The 17,184-nt window shown below is 42.7% G+C and overlaps 1 protein-coding gene across 1 annotated transcript in view; it reads left to right on the top strand.

Moving 5' to 3' along the window:
- The first annotated feature begins 5,329 nt into the window (after positions 1–5,329).
- The window catches only part of AK3 (adenylate kinase 3), a 35,088-nt gene continuing 23,233 nt past the window's right edge, over positions 5,330–17,184 (top strand). The window contains exon 1 of the mRNA XM_066257191.1: positions 5,330–5,630. Within this exon, the coding sequence (XP_066113288.1) occupies positions 5,480–5,630 (151 nt within the window). The 5' untranslated portion in view covers positions 5,330–5,479. The remainder of the gene's footprint in view (positions 5,631–17,184) is intronic.

Genomic DNA, 17,184 nt, shown 5'->3' with positions numbered 1-17,184 from the left:
TGTTTCCTCCTTATCCTCTAAATGTTAGAGAACCCCAGAAGTCAGATTTCAGATTTCACTTTTTCTCATCTAAACTCACTCCTTGAGTTTATACAATCTCATAAATTTAAATACACTAACAACTTCCAAATTTTATATCTCCAGCCTGTGTACTCAAAATTTGCACATCTAACTGCTTCCTTAGCAACTCTGTCTGGAGTATCCGTCCTAAAGGTATCTCTAACTTAACTTACTCCAAAATAACTCTAATATCTCTTCCCCAAACCTGTTTCTCCTGTACTCTTCCCAATCTCAGTTAGTTCTGTTCCTCTAGCAGCTCAGGGAGAAAGTCTTTGTCAACTCTCTCATCCACCTACCCCTGGGCTCACTCATGTGGACACAGCTGGCGGCTCAGCTGGAGTGGCTGAAATGACTGGGACAGCAGGGCCTCTCTTCACGTGGTCTTCTATCTCATGCTTCTTCAGATCCTGGCTTCTTCATAATTCCTAGAGGGCAATTCCCAACACACAAGCACTTCATAAATCTGTTCCTGACTCACACTTTCTAATGTACGTATTCATTAGTGTCTTTACCACTGGAGCAAGTTAAATATAGAAAAACCCACCTGTACAAATATACTGCTCACAAAAATTGGGGAACATTTCAAAATGAATATGAAGTAATAAAAAAAACAACACTTGGGCCTGACCTGTGGTGGCGCAGTGGATAAAGCGTCGACCTGGAAATGCTGAGGTCGCCGATTCAAAACCCTGGGCTTGCCTGGTCAAGGCACATATGGGAGTTGATGCTTCCAGCTCCTCCTCCCCCTTCTCTCTCTCTCTCTGTCTCTCCCTCTCCTCTCTAAAATGAATAAATTAAAAAAAAAAAACACTTGATTTTTATTTTTATTAAACAAGAACATCAGAAAAGCAAACGACAAGTCAAAGAAAGTTGTTCGATTTTGCAAACGAGATGCAAAATCAACTTTAATTTCATTGGTGAAAGCGCACTGTACAAAAGGCTGAAAGTACTGGAGTATCGGCACGTTCCCTGATCCCCTAATTTTTGTGAGCAGTGTACCTATCTATGGTGAAATGATTGTGCTAGGCAGAGTTGCCAGGAGATTTCCCACAGTTTGGCAGTTACTCATTCATAATCAACAAACTTGAGCAAAGCTGCAGTTAGTTGGCATTTTGTGGGGCCTGTTGATGTAACCACAACACTCAGCATTTCCTCCCCAGTGACGGGATGATTCCTCAGCTATTTTTATTTCAACATTCTTTTCTAAGTCAAATTTCCTCAGGGTTTTCTTTCAGGTATCTTTTGCAGCTAAAACCACAGATGTTTCCAGTTTGAGTAATTACAATGGATGTACTTTCCCTATACCTTTAGGTTTTCCAGTGTTTCACAAATTGTAGGCCTCTCCATTCTTTTTGTTAGTTCTGTTTCTTAAATTTTCTAATCCTTTTGCCCTGGCCGGTTGGCTCAGTGGTAGAGCGTCGGCCGGGCGTGCGGGGGACCCGGGTTCGATTCCTGGCCAGGGCACATAGGAGAAGCGCCCATTTGCTTCTCCACCCCCACCCCCCTTCCTCTCTGTCTCTTTCTTCCCCTCCTGCAGCCAAGGCTCCATTGGAGCAAGGATGGCCCGGGCGCTGGGGATGGCTCCTTGGCCTCTGCCCCAGGCGCTAGAGTGGCTCTGGTCGCAGCAGAGCGATGCTCCGGAGGGGCAGAGCATCGCCCCCTGGTGGGCAGAGCATCGCCCCTGGTGGGCGTGCCGGGTGGATCCCGGTCGGGCGCATGCGGGAGTCTGTCTGACTGTCTCTCCCCGTTTCCAGTTTCAGAAAAATACAAACAAAAAAAAAAATTTCTAATCCTTTCATTTATGTTTTTTTTCTTAATCCCTTTCTTTGCTTTCCTTGGATTATGTTGATGTTCTTTTTCTAACTATATGAACTGAATGTTTAATTCACTTTCATTTTTTCTTAGGTATGAGCTATTAAACTTCTAGGTACTACATACTGCACCGTCTACTGATTAAATCCATTCACTTGTCTGACCTGTGGTGGTGCAGTGGATAAAGCACTAACCTGGAATGCTGAGGTCGCTGGTTTGAGACCCTGGGCTTATTTGGTCAAAGCACGCACGGGAAGCAACTATGAGTTGATGTTTCCTGCTCCCCCCTCCTGTCTCTCTCTCTCTAAAATGAATAAATAGCCTGACAAGGCGGTGGCGCAGTGGATAGAGCGTCAGACTGGGATGCGGAAGACCCAGGTTCGAGACCCTGAGGTTGCCAGCTTGAGCGTGGGCTCATCTGGTTTGAGCAAAAATTCACCAGCTTGGACCCAAGGTCGCTGGCTCCAGCAAGGGGTTACTCGGTCTGCTGAAGGCCTATGGTCAAGGCACATATGAGAAAGCAATCAATGAACAACTAAGGTGTTGCAATGCACAATGAAAAACTAATGATTGATGCTTCTCATCTCTCCGTTCCTGTCTGTCTGTCCCTGTCTATCCCTCCCTCACTCTGACTCTCTCTGTCCTGTAAAAAAAATAAAATGAATAAATAAAATATCTTTTAAAAAATCCAGCCTGACCAGGCAGTGGCGCAGTGGATAGAGCATCGGACTGGGATGCAGAGGACCCAGGTTCAAGACCCCGAGGTCACCAGCTTGAGCGCAGGCTCATCTGGTTTGAGCAAAAGCTCACCAGCTTGGACCCAAGGTCGCTGGCTCGAGCAAGGGGTTACTCTGTCTGCTAAAGGCCCGTGGTCAAGGCACATATGAGAAAGTTGATTAATGAACAACTAAGGTGTTGCAAAGCGCAACGAGAAACTAATGATTGATGCTTCTAATCTCTCTGTTCCTGTCTGTTTGTCCCTGTCTATTCCTTTCTCTGACTCTGTCTCTGTAAAGAAAAAAAAAAATCCATTCACCCAGCTCAGATTCACCAGAGAGTAATCTTTCCTTTACCATTCCTCTCTGAAATAATTTCTATCTTTAACATCAAAAGCAGTTTTTGGCTGCTCATTTGGAACCTCTGAGGAGAATGGCATTGTGTTCTGCCTTAGCATAGTGTCCTAGCACAAATAAGTGTTGATAATAATGAATAACCTTTATTGCATTCTTACCCTGTAGCTGGTGTTATATTTGATACACATTATTTTTACAACTCCATACTGACTTTCCATGGCCTTTTTACAGAGGGAATGGGGACTAGAAGTTTGTCTTAGGCTTCTATTCCTGAAACATGCCAAACCTTCAGTTTTAGGACCTTTCCCCCTTATCTGTGACATGCTGTCCTACCTTCTCATTTAGTACACAAAGCAAATACCATTTCTTCAAAGCCTTATGATCCTGGGATGGATTTAAAACAGCCTCCCTTCTCACTTTCACACATTTGCTTTTATTTTGTTCATAGCTCTATCTCATATTATCTTGCTCATTTACAGTTTTCCTTGTTCTGATACCCCTTCACCACTAGACTTTAAATTCCAAGAAGTAGAAATTTTGTCTTGCTCATCACAGAATTTCTGAAGCCCCTTAGAACAATTTCCTACACATAATAAGCACTTAATAAATATTTATAGAATCAGTGCATTGCTGAAGGCAAACCATGGAGCCTGAGGAAGAGCCAGTGCTTTCAGGCTGTGCTGAGTAAAGGAACAGCTAGCTACCCGAGTTGTGAAAGTACCCAGTGGTGAGTCGGCAAGTTTGCACCAGTTCGGCAGACCGATACCTAATTTTTTTGTTGAGTTTGGCAAACCAGTTGTTAGAATGGCACTTGTAATCAGGGTTCTCTCTAAGGTGGGCGCCTGGGCAGCTGCCCAACATGGAAATCACAAATTTACATTCCTTACTCTTTTTTTAATGTTTATCTGTGCAACAGCATATTCTCAGTGCCGTAGTAATAATGTTCATTCCGTTCATAGGTGAAAAAAAATGGACGGAACTATGCTTGCAATATTTATTTATTCACTTCATAAAACTCATTATACCACCTGACCAGGTGGTGGCGCAGTGGATAGAGCATCGGACTGGGATGCAGAGAGCCCGGGTTCGAGACCCCGGGGGTCGCTAGCTTGAGTGCAGGCTCATCTGGTTTAAGGAAAAAGCCCACCAGCTTGAACCCAAGGTCGCTGGCTCCAGCAAGGGTTTACTCGGTTTGCTGAAGGCCCGCGGTCAAGGCACATATGAGAAAGCAATCAATGAACAACTAAGGTGTTAATAATAAAAATAAAAAAATAAAAAAACCCTCATTATACCTTTGAAGAAATACTATATTTTAATGCTCTCACGTTTATTACTTCAGTAAACATGTAACATAAAGAGAAAAAGTGCTAAACGACCAGGGGGTGACAAACTGTCATTTGTTTCAGCTTTGTGTTATGTCCAGAATTCCCCGGAGATATTATGAGTGCACTGGTGTTCCCTGAACGTCAAAACCAATAGGAAGCTGGGATGCAATGAACCAATAGAAATATAGATTTCAAGGGTTATCTTATAGCCCATTTTGGAAGTCGTGGAAGTATTAAATGTATGAAATAGTAAACTACCTTTTGGTATGTCTTTTTTTTATACTTAAAACAGTCATGAGGGCAAAGAACCGGTTATTAAATTATTTTAATCCCACCACTGAAGTCTCCCTTCAATAGATGTGTGACTTAAGGTGCCTCACTCCATTTCAAGTGGGTTTCTTCACTGTGAAATGAGGAGGAAGGCCCCTTCCGCTCCCTTTCACCTACTGGAGTTCCAGATAAGCGTACCTTAAAAACCAGGCGAGAGCAAGAGAGCCGGAGCAGGTCCTTTAAAGGTCGCTCAGCATCAGAGAAGGGGTGGGGTGGGGGGTAAGGGAAGGAGTCCCGACAGTCTGGAGGCGCTGGAAAGCGAAGGGGCAGGGGGGGGGGTGCGCCGGCTCCGGGTGGGGGGCGGTCTGCGCAGTGTGGACTGGGCAGGAGGGGCACCTGGCACGGACCACAGGCAGGCGAGGGGTGCTAGATGTTGGGGGTGTGGTGGGGCAGAGTGGCATCCGGTAACCACTCTGCGCGGAGGGAGGCCATCTACCCCGCAGGACAGAGCGCGGGAGTGGGGCTAAGGAAGTTGGGGGGCAACCGGTGTCGCCGAGGAGGCCTCGGGGGACCCCATTGGGCGGAGGAGAGCAAAGAGTGTGCGAGGACGCGCCTGCTGGAAGCAGACGGAAGCAGGTGGGTGGCTGCGGAGGAGGCGCGTTGGGGCGCAGGTGGGCTCCCCACGGCCCTGAGCCTAGCTGGGGAGGCCGAAGGGGCGCGGCCTGGCAGGCCGGGCGGGTCGCTGAGGGGCGGGCGCTGCGGCCGGGCCCCACGCGAGGGGCGGCCCCATGGCCGTCGCCTCACTTCCGGGAGCGCCTGGCCTCTGGGCGGCCGCTTGCTCGCAGTCCAGTCTGCCCGCGCTGGGGGCTGCGGAGCCGGCAGGCCGCGCAGCCAGGCCGAGTCCCCGCTGCCCGCACAGCCCAGCCTCTCCCTGCGGCTATGGGGGCCACCGGGCGGCTCCTGCGCGCAGTGATTATGGGGGCGCCAGGCTCCGGCAAGGGCACCGTGTCGTCGCGCATTACCAAACACTTCGAGCTGAAGCACCTTTCCAGCGGGGATCTGCTCCGAGACAACATACTTCGGGGCACAGGTGGGAGCCCAGGGTGAAGGGGTGCCGTGCGCTGTCACCCGGCTTGGGCTTTGTGGGCGGAGGGCCCGGGGTAAGGGATGCACGTTCCGGGAACGCGGGTCCAGGGATACGGGTGCAGGTTCTGCTCCCCTTTGCCCCCGGTGGTGGTGGGTGGCTAGACCTCCCGCTGCTGAGCGACTGACTGTTCACTGAAACTTCTGACCTCGGTGGACAGCTTCAAGCGGGCTCCTGGGGGAAGGAACTAGGAAGTAAGGACAAGTTCGAAGTTCAAAGATGAAAGGAAACTGGCTTTGAGAGGCATATCCAGCCGTACTCCCCGGCTCCTGAGTTCATGCTGTGGCTGATTCTCCGCGCGCCTTTGCGCCCTAGACAGTTGTTTGCTCTTGCTCTTTTTCTCTTCTTTCTTTTCCTTTCTCTCTCTCTCTCTCTCTCTCTTTCTTTCTCTTTTCTCTTTCTTCTGACCTTTTCCCCATAATCTGAATGAAGGCCGAGCATTGTTTACTATCGTTGTAGTCACACAGTTGGCATAATAGCCCCAGAGATTTATTAAGACACAAAAGCTATTCTTGTACGCGGTTATCTGAAAGATTATTTTGTTCTCATGCCAAATAAATTTTTATAACTCAGCACGAAATTCAGTCAACAAACTGTATACTTTACAATGGGCGATTTTATGTAAATTATATCTTAAGAAAGTTGTTTTCCAAAAGTCAACATCAGGGTGAGGTTAATGTTTTGTTTTCTTTTCCTCAAATGTGCTGACCTTTATTTTCCAAAATAGAGCTCATTTTGAAACTCCTTTAAAAAAATTATAGAAGTGATGCTTGCACAAATAAAAAAAATGATTGGAAACAGAAGTACATAAAATAAAAGTAAAGCCCTTTCTCATGACCTGTCTCAGCCCTGTTCTTCAGAGGGAAACAGTGTCATGTGTTCCCTTTTAGAATTTTTTTTTGTTGTATTTTTCTGAAGTTGGAAAGAGGAGGCAGTCAGACAGACTCCCGCATGCGCAAACCGGGATCCACCTGGCATGCCCACCAGGGGGCGATGCTCTGCCGTGACCAGAGCCATTCCATCGCCTGAGGCAGAGGCCATGGAGCCATCCTCAGCGCCTAAGCCAACTTTGCTCCAGTGGAGCCTCGGCCGCGGGAGGGGAAGAGAGAGACAGAGAGGAAGGAGAGGGAGAGGGGTGGAGAAGCAGATGGGCGCTTCTCCTGTGTGCCCTGGCCGGGAATCGAACCTGGGACTACTGCACACCAGGCCGACGCTCTACCACTGAGCCAACCGGCCTGGGCCAGAATTATTTTACAAGCGTATATGTGTGTATGTCTTATTTTAAGTAATATGTAATCATATTATACTGATCACAAAATTAGGGGATATTTCAAAATGAATATGAATGTGCAGATACTTCAGTACTTTCAGCCTTTTGTATAGTGCATTTTCATCAATGAAATAAAAGTTGGTTTTGCCTCTCATTTGCATAATTGAACAACTTTCTTTGACTTGTCATTTGCTTTTCTGATATTCTTGTTTAATAAAAAAATCAAATGCTTTTTTTTATCACTTCATATTCATTTTGAAATATCCCCTATTTTTGTAAGAGGTATATATATGTATTCTATACCAGTGTGTTTTCACTTTATGTCTGGTGTATCTTTCCACATGAAACCTAGAAATCCCTTTCATCCTTTTAATGTTTCTATAAGTATTTGCTGAATCTACTATAATTTATTTATTTATTAATTTATTTTAATTAAGTGAGAGCAGGGGAGATAGACTCCCATATGCGCTGTGACAGGGATGACAGGGATCCACCTCCAAGCCACTTATGGACTGATGTTCTGCCCATCTGAAGCCATGCTTGCAACCAAGCTGTTTTTAGTGCCTGAGATTGAGGCCACTGGAGCCATCCTCAGCTCCCAGGGCCAACGTGCTCTAGCCAATTGGGTGATGGCTGCTGGAGTGGTGGGGAGAGAGAGAAAGAAAGAGAAAGGGGGATGGGAAGGATGGAGAAGTAGATGGTCGCTTCTCCTGTGTGCCCTGACTGGTAATCGAACCCAGGACATCCACACACCAGGCTGACTCTCTACCACTGAACCAACCGGCCAAGGCCTACTATATTTATTTACCAATCCCCTATTGATGAGTGTGTAGGTTACTTCTAGGTGGAACTGTTTAGTTGTTTCAAAATACTGACATTTAAATGAAGACGAGAAACACCTCAGTGTTTTTAACTTGTCTCTTGGAGTTCTTCCTTTCAGCACCTGGTTTGGTGAATTACTACTTTTATTTTTCTCTTCTAACATTGATATTTTAAAACAATATATCATAAAGTATTTTGTAGTTAACTCTAGTTCTTCAAAAGGTAAAGTTTTTTGGCTCACTTGCTAAGCGTTCTTGGTGCAACATACTGAAGTAGTTTGGTAACAATAGATAGTTTCCAGAACTGCACCAAGTTGGGTAAGGTTATCTAAAGTGGAAAGGAGTAAAGAGAATCCTTAAGCAACTCTCTGAAAAATAACTCAGCAGTGACACATAACTGGGTGGTTAGGGAACACCTTCAGCTAAGAGTTAAGAATATGTTAATTTGTGAAAGCATAAAACATTTTTAAAAACAACAAATGAGTATACTTTTTATTTATTTACTTACTTAATTAATTTTTTTATCGAGACAGAGAGAGAGTCAGAGAGAGGGATAGATAGGGACAGACAGACAGGAAAGGAGAGAGATGAGAAGCATCAATCATCAGTATTTCATTGCGACACCTTAGTTGTTCATTGATTGCTTTCTCATATGTGCCTTGACTGCAGACCTTCAGCAGACCAAGTAACTCCTTGCTCGAGCCAGTGACCTTGGGTTCAAGCTGGTGAACTTTTGCTCAAACCAGATGAGCTTGCGCTCAAGCTGGCGATCTCGGGGTCTCGAACCTGGGTCCTCCGCATCCCAGTCCGACGCTCTATCCACTGCGCCACTGCCTGGTCAGGCAAATTAGTATACTTTTTTAAAAATTCAGAAACAATGCTCTTTGTTTATTCTTAACATCCCTGACATGACTCCATGTCCTCCTCCACATGAAAAGAGAGGCTAGAGAGGATCATAGGGAAAGACAGTTTACCTCAGGCATCTGTTCTTTCTGGAGTCTTTACAGGTACTTCTTTAACAAGAAAAATAGAAAATGGAGTTTAGGGAGGTGTCATGAGGTTGTTATTACAGATGTTTTCTATTTCAGGGATAAGTACTTATTCTCAATAAATATTTGTAAAGAGAGTGATTATTTCCCACAGGCTAAAAGCCATAGAGAGATGTTGTTGTTTATTTTTAAAAAATACTGCTTAGTGTTTTTTGATACTAAGAGTAAAGTATATTTATTATAAAGGAATAAAAACATGTCATGGTAATATAGAAAAAGAAAATTAAAATTCTTTGTAACTTTATTGCCTAGATATAATTATAATGAACTCTTAGCTGATTTTTTTTTTTTTTTAAGTGAGAGGAGGGGAGATAGTGACAGACTCCCACATGTGCCCCGACCAGATCCACCTGGTAACCCTTGTCTGGGGCTGATGCTTGAATCAACAGAGCTATTTTTACCATCTGAGGCTGACATGCTGGGACCAGTTGAGCTATCTTCAGCACCTGGGGTCCTCACATGAACCAGTTGAGCCACTGGCTACGAGAGGAGAAGAGAGAGAGAAGGGTGAAGGGAGGGGGAGAGAAGTATATGGTCACCTCTTGTATGCCCTGACCAGGATTGAACTCAGCACATTTATACATCGGGTTGATGCTCTGTCCACTGAGCCAACCAGCCAGGGCTTGATTTTTCTTATATATTTTTTCTCTGTTGCATTTATATGTTTGCAATTTTGTTATATTCTAAATTATTGCTTAGATACTCATTTTTCTCACTTACTGTGAACATGTTTATACATCATTAAATAATCTTTAAAGTATTTAGTTTCATCAACATTGCACAATTAGCCTGACCAGGTGGTGGTGCAGTGGATAGAGCATCGGACTGGGATGCAGAGGACCCAGGTTCGAGATCCCGAGGTCGCCAGCTTGAGCGCGGGCTCATCTGGTTTGAGGAAAGCTCACCAGCTTAGACCCAAGGTCGCTGGCTTGAGCAAGGGGTTACTTGGTCTGCTGAAGGTCCACGGTCAAGGCACATATGAGAAAGCAATCAATGAACAACTAAGGCATCGCAACAAAGAACTGATGATTGATGCTTCTCAGCTCTCTCCGTTCCTGTCTCTCTGGTCCTATTTATCTCTCTGTCTGACTCTAAAATAAATAAATAAAAATAAATTCTACACTAAAAAAAAAAAAAAGATTACGCAATTAATTTAAACAATTATCTGTTATTGGACATTTATGTTGTTAACCATTCTTTGCTATAATAAATACTGTAATGACTATTCTTGTACATGAACATTTGGCAGTGTTTTTTCTTCCTTCAGATAAATTCCCTAGTGTGGAATCTTTATAAATATGGTACCATCAAATAGTGCTATAGGATGGCACCAGTTTACTTTCCAAACACTATTTCATGAAGGTATTTTATAAGCCATGGCTGTATTTTATAGTAAAGTTTAAAGTCATCCCAGCAGATGTGATAAACACTGGAAACACGATGTAGCCTGTTGACAGTAGCAAACTTGGAATAGCTTTTAGAGCAGTAGCAACCTTTTTTGGGCCACGGACTGATTTAATGTCAGAAAATATTTTCATGGACTGGCCTTTATGGTGGGACAGATAAATGCACAAAATCAAATTATGCGACCGGCGTAAAACTGTGGTATTTTAAAATATAATTGTTGAACTTACGAGACAAGCATCAAGAGTGAGACTTAGATGGATGTAACAGAGGGAATCTGGTCATTTTTTAAAAAATAAAACATCGTTCAGACTTAAATATAAATAAAACAGAAATAAAGTAAGTTATTTATTCTTTCTCTGTGGACCGGTACCAAATGGCCCACGGACTGGTACCAGTCTGCGGACCGGGGGTTGGGGACCACTGGCTTAGAGCACCACTGGACCCTGGAGTCAGGAAACTGGAATTTGACCCTTAGATATTAGTCCAGCCCTTTCCTTTAAAGACAATGGAATTGAATTCAGGAGAGGTTAAAGAATTTGCACAGTAAAAAATAGCAGTTACGCCTGACCTGTGGTGGCGCAGTGGGATAAAGCGTTGACCTGGAACACTGAGGTCGCCGATTCGAAACCTTGGGCTTGCCCGGTCAAGGCACATATGGGAGTCGAAGCTTCCTGCTCCTCCCCCTTCTCTCTCTCTCTCTCTCTCCTCTCTCTCTAAAAAATCAATAAATAAAATATTAAAAAAAAAGTCTTAAAAAAAATAGCAGTTACTGGGGGACAAAGGTGAACACCCAGGTCTCCTGTGTGCCAATTAAATTATGCATTCCATGCAGCATTTCCCAGATTGAGGTGCATGAGATAATTTTAGTTAATCAAAATATCTCAAATAAAAGTAAAATTCAAAAAAAATTTTTTTCTTAAGTGAGAAGCAGGGAGGCAGAGAGACAGACTCCCACATGTGCCTCAACTGGGATCCACCTGTCAAGCCCCCTATGGGGCGATGCTCTGCCCATCTGGGGCTCCGTTGCTGGGAAACCGAGCTATTTTCATGCCTGAGGCAAGGCCATGGAGCCATCCTCAGTGCCTGGGGCCAGCTTGCTCCAACCAAGCAAGCCATGACTGTGGGAGGGGAAGAAATAGAGAGAGAGAAGGGAGAGGGAGAGGGCTGGAAACACAAATAGTAGCTTCTCCTGTGTGCCTCAACTGGGAATCGAACCTGGGACATCCACATGCCGGGCTGATGCTCTACCACTGAGCCAACTGGCGAGGGCTGTTAAATTCAAATTTAAAAACCAATAAAAATTTCATTTCAAAGGGTATTTGAAAAATAATTAGTATGACAAACCTTTAATTTCGTGAAATTATAGCTTATTAAATTAAAAATCTGAGCCACTTTAAAGAAAAGTATATGGTAAACAATAGTTCAGCTTTGACAGAAATTGTAAACTTGCCAGATGATTGCCCAAAGTTTGAGAAACTGCCCTACAGCTGAGTACTTCTCAGAGAAGTAGCCCTGGACTGGATGCCTAAACCCTTTGTTACTTGTTCTCATCTGTAAATAGGGGAAGTTAAAGTCAGCAGGTATCTTCAAAGTGTCTGTCAGATCCCAAGATTCTATTGCCTAGCAAACCTTTTATTATGTGCTTCCATGTAGCATAGGTGTGCCTAATTAGAATGACAGTGACAGTAAGACAAATTATTTTTATAATGGCAAAGGTTGGTTTATAATAGGCAATACACTACCTGGTTTGGAATTCCAAAAAAACATAAAGCAACGTTTTGTGAAAAGATCCATTCAGAGCTATTTCATGAGCATACAACTGTTTACCCATTTTTTCCTCCTGTTTTTTTCTTTTTTACACAGATGACCACAAAGTGTACATACCGTTCTGTAACTTTAACAGTATCGCTTTCCATAAGGATTGCCTCATATCCTTTTTCTAACGGCTTTACTAAAATATAATTTATATATAATTTACCCATTTAAAGTTTATAACTCAATAGATTTTAGTCTATTCGAAGAGTTCTGCTGCAACCATCACCCCAATCAAATTTATTTATTTATTTATTTATTTATTTATATTTATTTTATTTTATTTTTTTACAGAGACAGAGAGAGAGTCAGAGAGAGGGATAGACAGGGACAGACAGACAGGAACGGAGAGATGAGAAGCATCAATCATTAGTTTTTCTCTGCGCGTTGCAACACCTTAATTGTTCATTGACTGCCCTCTCATACGTGCCTTGACCGTGGGCCTTCAGCAGACTGAGTAACCCCTTGCTCAAGCCAGCGACCTTGGGCTCAAGCTGATAAGCTTTTGCTCAAAGTAGATGAGCCCTCGCTCAAGCTGGCGACCTCGGGGTCTCGAACCTGGGTTTTTCGCATCCCAGTCCGACACTCTATCCACTGCGCCAGCACCCGATCAGGCTTATTTTATTTTTTTTTACAGAGACAGAGTGAGAGTCAGAGAGAGGGATAGATAGAGACAAACAGACAGGAATGGAGAGAGATGAGAAGCATCAATCATTAGTTTTCTGTTGCAACACCTTAGTTGTTCATTGATTGCTTTCTCATATGTGCCTTGACCATGGGCCCTCAGCAGACCTAGTAACCCCTTGCTCAAGCCAGTGACCTTGGGTCCAAGCTGGTGAGCTTTCCTCAAACCAGATGAGCCTGTGCTCAAGCTGGTGACCTTGGGGTCTCAAACCTCGGAATCCCAGTCCGACGCTCTATCCACTATGCCACCGCCTGATCAGGCACCACAATCAATTTTAGAACATTTTTATCACCCCCAAAAGAAACTTCATACCCATTAGCAGTCACTCCCATTCCCTCCTCACCCCCCCAACCCCCCCTCCAGTCTGTTCCACTGGCAACACTAATCTGCTTTCTGTTTTGATTTTCTTACTTGAATATTCCATGCAAATTGTATGACACAGTATGTGGTCTTTCATTCTAGCATTTTCACTTTGCATAATTTTTCCAGGCTTACCCATGTTGTAGTAAGTATTTGTACTTTGTTCCTTTTTATTGCCGAATAATAGACCATTGAATGGATGCACACTACATTTTGTTTATCCATTGAGTAATGGACATTTGGGTTGTTTAGCCCTTTTCTGTTATTTTACGGGTGCACTAAAGTTTGTTTAAATAGTTTACAAAGAGCATTTTAAAAAGATGAACCTGATGGTAAATACCATCTCAAAGAAAACAGTTTTTTACAAGATTTTTTTCCCCAACAAAATAAGTCAGGCCTTTTAAAATTCCATTGCTAGAATCCAGGGAATCCAGGCAGCTCATCTGTCTATCTATGCTGCATGCATCCATGCATGCTCCATCCATCCATGCAGCCATGCATGCATTCATCCATGCTTCTATCCATCCATCCATGCAACTATCCATGCATCTATCCATGCATCCATCAAGCACCTAATGTGTGCTAGGTGCTGAAGATACAGAGACAAATATATTTCAGTGGAGGTGCTCACACTTGGAATGTAGGCATGGAGGATACATGGGCAAGTGGCCATTTGTATTAGTCTGCTCAGTTTGCCATAACTATTACAGACCAGATAGCTTAAACAATAGAAATTTATTTTCTCATAGTTCCAGAGGCTAGAAGTCCAAGATCAAAGTGCTGGCAGGGTTTGTTTCTGGTGTGGCCTTTCTTCCCGGTTTACAGAGGGCTGCCTCCTTCTCATTGTGTCCTCATGTGGCTTTTCCTCTATTGCATACATTCCTGGTGTTTCTTCCTCTTCTTATAAGGACACCAGTCAGATGGGATTAAAGTCCCATATTTATGAACTCATTTAATCTTATTTACCTCCTAAAGACCCTACCTTTAAATACAGCCAAAATGGAGGTTAGGTCTTCAACATATGGATTGGGGTGGGGTACAGTTCAGTCCATTATAATATATAAACAGATAGATTCAGCAGTGTGGCAAGTGCTCCAACAGAGACAAGTCTGTGACATGGAAGTCGAGAGGAGGATTTTCAGTTGCTTAGGAGGATGAAGAACACCTCACTATAAAGTACCCTTTAAGACAGTGGTCCCCAACCCTCTGGCCGCGGACCGGTACTGGTCCGTGGGCCATTTGGTACCGGTCCGCAGAGAAAGAATAAATAACTTACATTATTTCTGTTTTATTTATATTTAAGTTTGAACGATGTTTTATTTTTAAAAAATGACCAGATTCCCTCTGTTACATCCGTCTAAGACTCACTCTTGACGCTTGTCTTGGTCACGTGATACATTTATCCGTCCCACCCTAAAAGCCGGTCCGTGAAAATATTTTCTGACATTAAACCAACCAGTCCGTGGCCCAAAAAAGGTTGGGGACCACTGCTTTAAGATATATCTTGAAAAATGAACAAGAGCCCTGGCTGGAGGGCTCAGTTGGTTAGAACATCATCCCAAAGTGCAGACGTTGCCAGTTTGACCCCCCAGTCAGGGCACATACAGGAACAGATGTTCCTGTCTCTCTCCTCTCTCTCTCTGTCTCTTGTTATCTCCTTTCCACTTTCTAAAATCCATAAAATAAACATTTTAGAAAACCATTATTAAAAAAATGTAAAAAAGAAAGAAAGAAAGAAAGAAAGAAAGAAAGAAAGAAAGAAAGAAAGAAAGAAAGAAAGAAAGAAAGATTAACGAGCTTTTCAGGCAACAGAGAGGACCCAGACTATGTGGAACTCTTTACTAGGGGATATGGTTTGAGTGTTTGGTGAAAATGGTGGGGAGAAGTAGGGTGAGATATGATGAGGCCAGATCCAGGGCCTTTAGACAGTTTTTTAAGGTTAGAGGAGGAAGGGAGATAGTGAGACAGACTCCCTCATGCACCCCGACTGAGATCCACCTGGCAACCCCATATGGGGCTGAGTCTCGAGTACCAAGCTATTTTTAGTGCCTGAGGCTGATGTGCTCCAACAGAGCTATCTTCAGCACTCAGGACCACGTTTGAACCAACTGAGCCACTGGCTGTGGGAGGGGAAGAGGGAGAGAAGGGGGAGGGGGAGAGGGGAGAAGCAGATAGTTTCTTCTCCTGTGTGCCTTGATTGGGAATCGAACCCAGGATATTCATATGTTGGGCTGACACTCTATCCACTGAGCCACCAGCCAGGGCCTAGACAGTTTTTGAGTTGCAATTCTATCCTGAAGCAGAGTTGGAAGGGGAAGAGTATAAACCTAGGATGGAAACTCTCTCTGGGTGTTTCACTGAAGAGAGAGATTGGGTGTTGATTAGAGGGAAGATCAGTGGTCAAAAGAGGTTTTTATTTTTAATATAATCTTGTGATATATCTCATGCATGAAGTATTGTGATTTTTATTTATGGTTAGAAGAGTAATAAAGTGAATGCTCATTTACCCCAGGCAGAAAACCAGTACTTTTAGTGCTACCCACTATAACTTCCTAATATCTCCTTCCTGCCCCCTCCCCCAGAGGTAACCAGTATGCTGACTTGAATCTTGATTATTTGAGAAAGGTTTTTATTTAAAGCCCTTGATTGAGTATAAAGCTATCATTTGTTTCATTTTTTATCATTCTGGTAGTTTTATTTTGTTTTCTTTTGACATGGTTTTATAGTAGTTTTATGTACTTTGCCAAAAGCAGTTTTGGCAGGAACTAGGTTAATGCTCTCTAGTCATTTCTCTTGGCGTATGTAAAAGACAGTTGTAACTTACAGGGCAGCCAGGCCCTCATTTGTATGTCACAGCCTGGAACAAACTGTTGAGAGCTCATTCAGATATGAGGTGTGGTTGGTTTGGGTAATGTTATAAGAATGACAAAACTTCAAGGAAAATGTAGGATTAAAAATGGCTTTTTATATAATACAAACACATCTTTCAAATTAATGCCTGTATGTTTTAGAATTCCTGATTATTATTCTTAATATTAAAAGTTGGTTTTAACTTGCCCTATTTTCCTCTAACCTTACTTTACTATTTTTATTTGTGTATACCTTTATAGAAAACTAGCTTATTTTAAATAATAAACTAGTTGTTTGTGTTACATCACTGTGAAAATTTGTTAATTTTTGAATGAAAAAGAAAATAATATTTTTATAAGGAGTCTACTCGGGTACAATATTAAATTATAGGCAATCAAAGGATTAAAAATTAACCAGTTGTTCAAAGAAAATGCTGGACAAGAGTCCTTGCGTTTAATTTTGGGAGTCAAAAATGTGAAAAGTAATAAACTGCTTAGACTTTGACATAGGGTGTTGAATATTTTTTCTTTTTTTTTTTTAACTTTAAAAAAAAATTTTTTTTTTTTACTTTATTTATTCATTTTTTAGAGAGGAGAGAGACAGAGGAGAGAGAGACAGAGAGAGAGAAGGGGGGAGGAGCTGGAAGCATCAACTCCCATATGTGCCTTGACCAGGCAAGCCCAGGGTTTCGAACCGGCGACCTCAGCATTTCCAGGTCGATGCTTTATCCACGAATATTTTTTCTTTTAAATAAACACCATGGGGAGTATTACAGGAAATATATATATATATATATATTAAAAAATATATATATATATTTTTTTTTTCATTTTAGAGAGTAGAGAGAGAAAGAGGAAAGAGGAGCAGGAAGCATCAACTCTCATATATGCCTTGACCAGATAAGTGCAGGGCTCTGAACCGGCGACCTCAGTGTTCCCAGGTTGACGCTTTATCCACTGCGCCACCACAGGTCAGGCCAGGTTTTATATTTTAATAACTATTCTGTGCAATAGTTTATTGATATAGAAAGTTGTTAGTGATAAATGAAAAATATTATTAGATTATGCATGGGAGTATTTTTTCACAAAACAAAATATTTGGAGGTTTTTATATTATTAGTTTTAACAGTAATTATCTCTGAATAATGATGCAGTTATGAGTGGCTTTTGTTTTGTTTTGTTTTGCTTACCAAAATTTTTCATCTTTCGTTGAAAAAAATCTTGATTGACATAATAATATACAATAA

Source organism: Saccopteryx bilineata, chromosome 2 (genome assembly GCF_036850765.1).
Source record: "Saccopteryx bilineata isolate mSacBil1 chromosome 2, mSacBil1_pri_phased_curated, whole genome shotgun sequence".
NCBI lineage: Eukaryota > Metazoa > Chordata > Mammalia > Chiroptera > Emballonuridae > Saccopteryx > Saccopteryx bilineata.
This window is presented reverse-complemented; position numbering and strand designations above follow the sequence as displayed.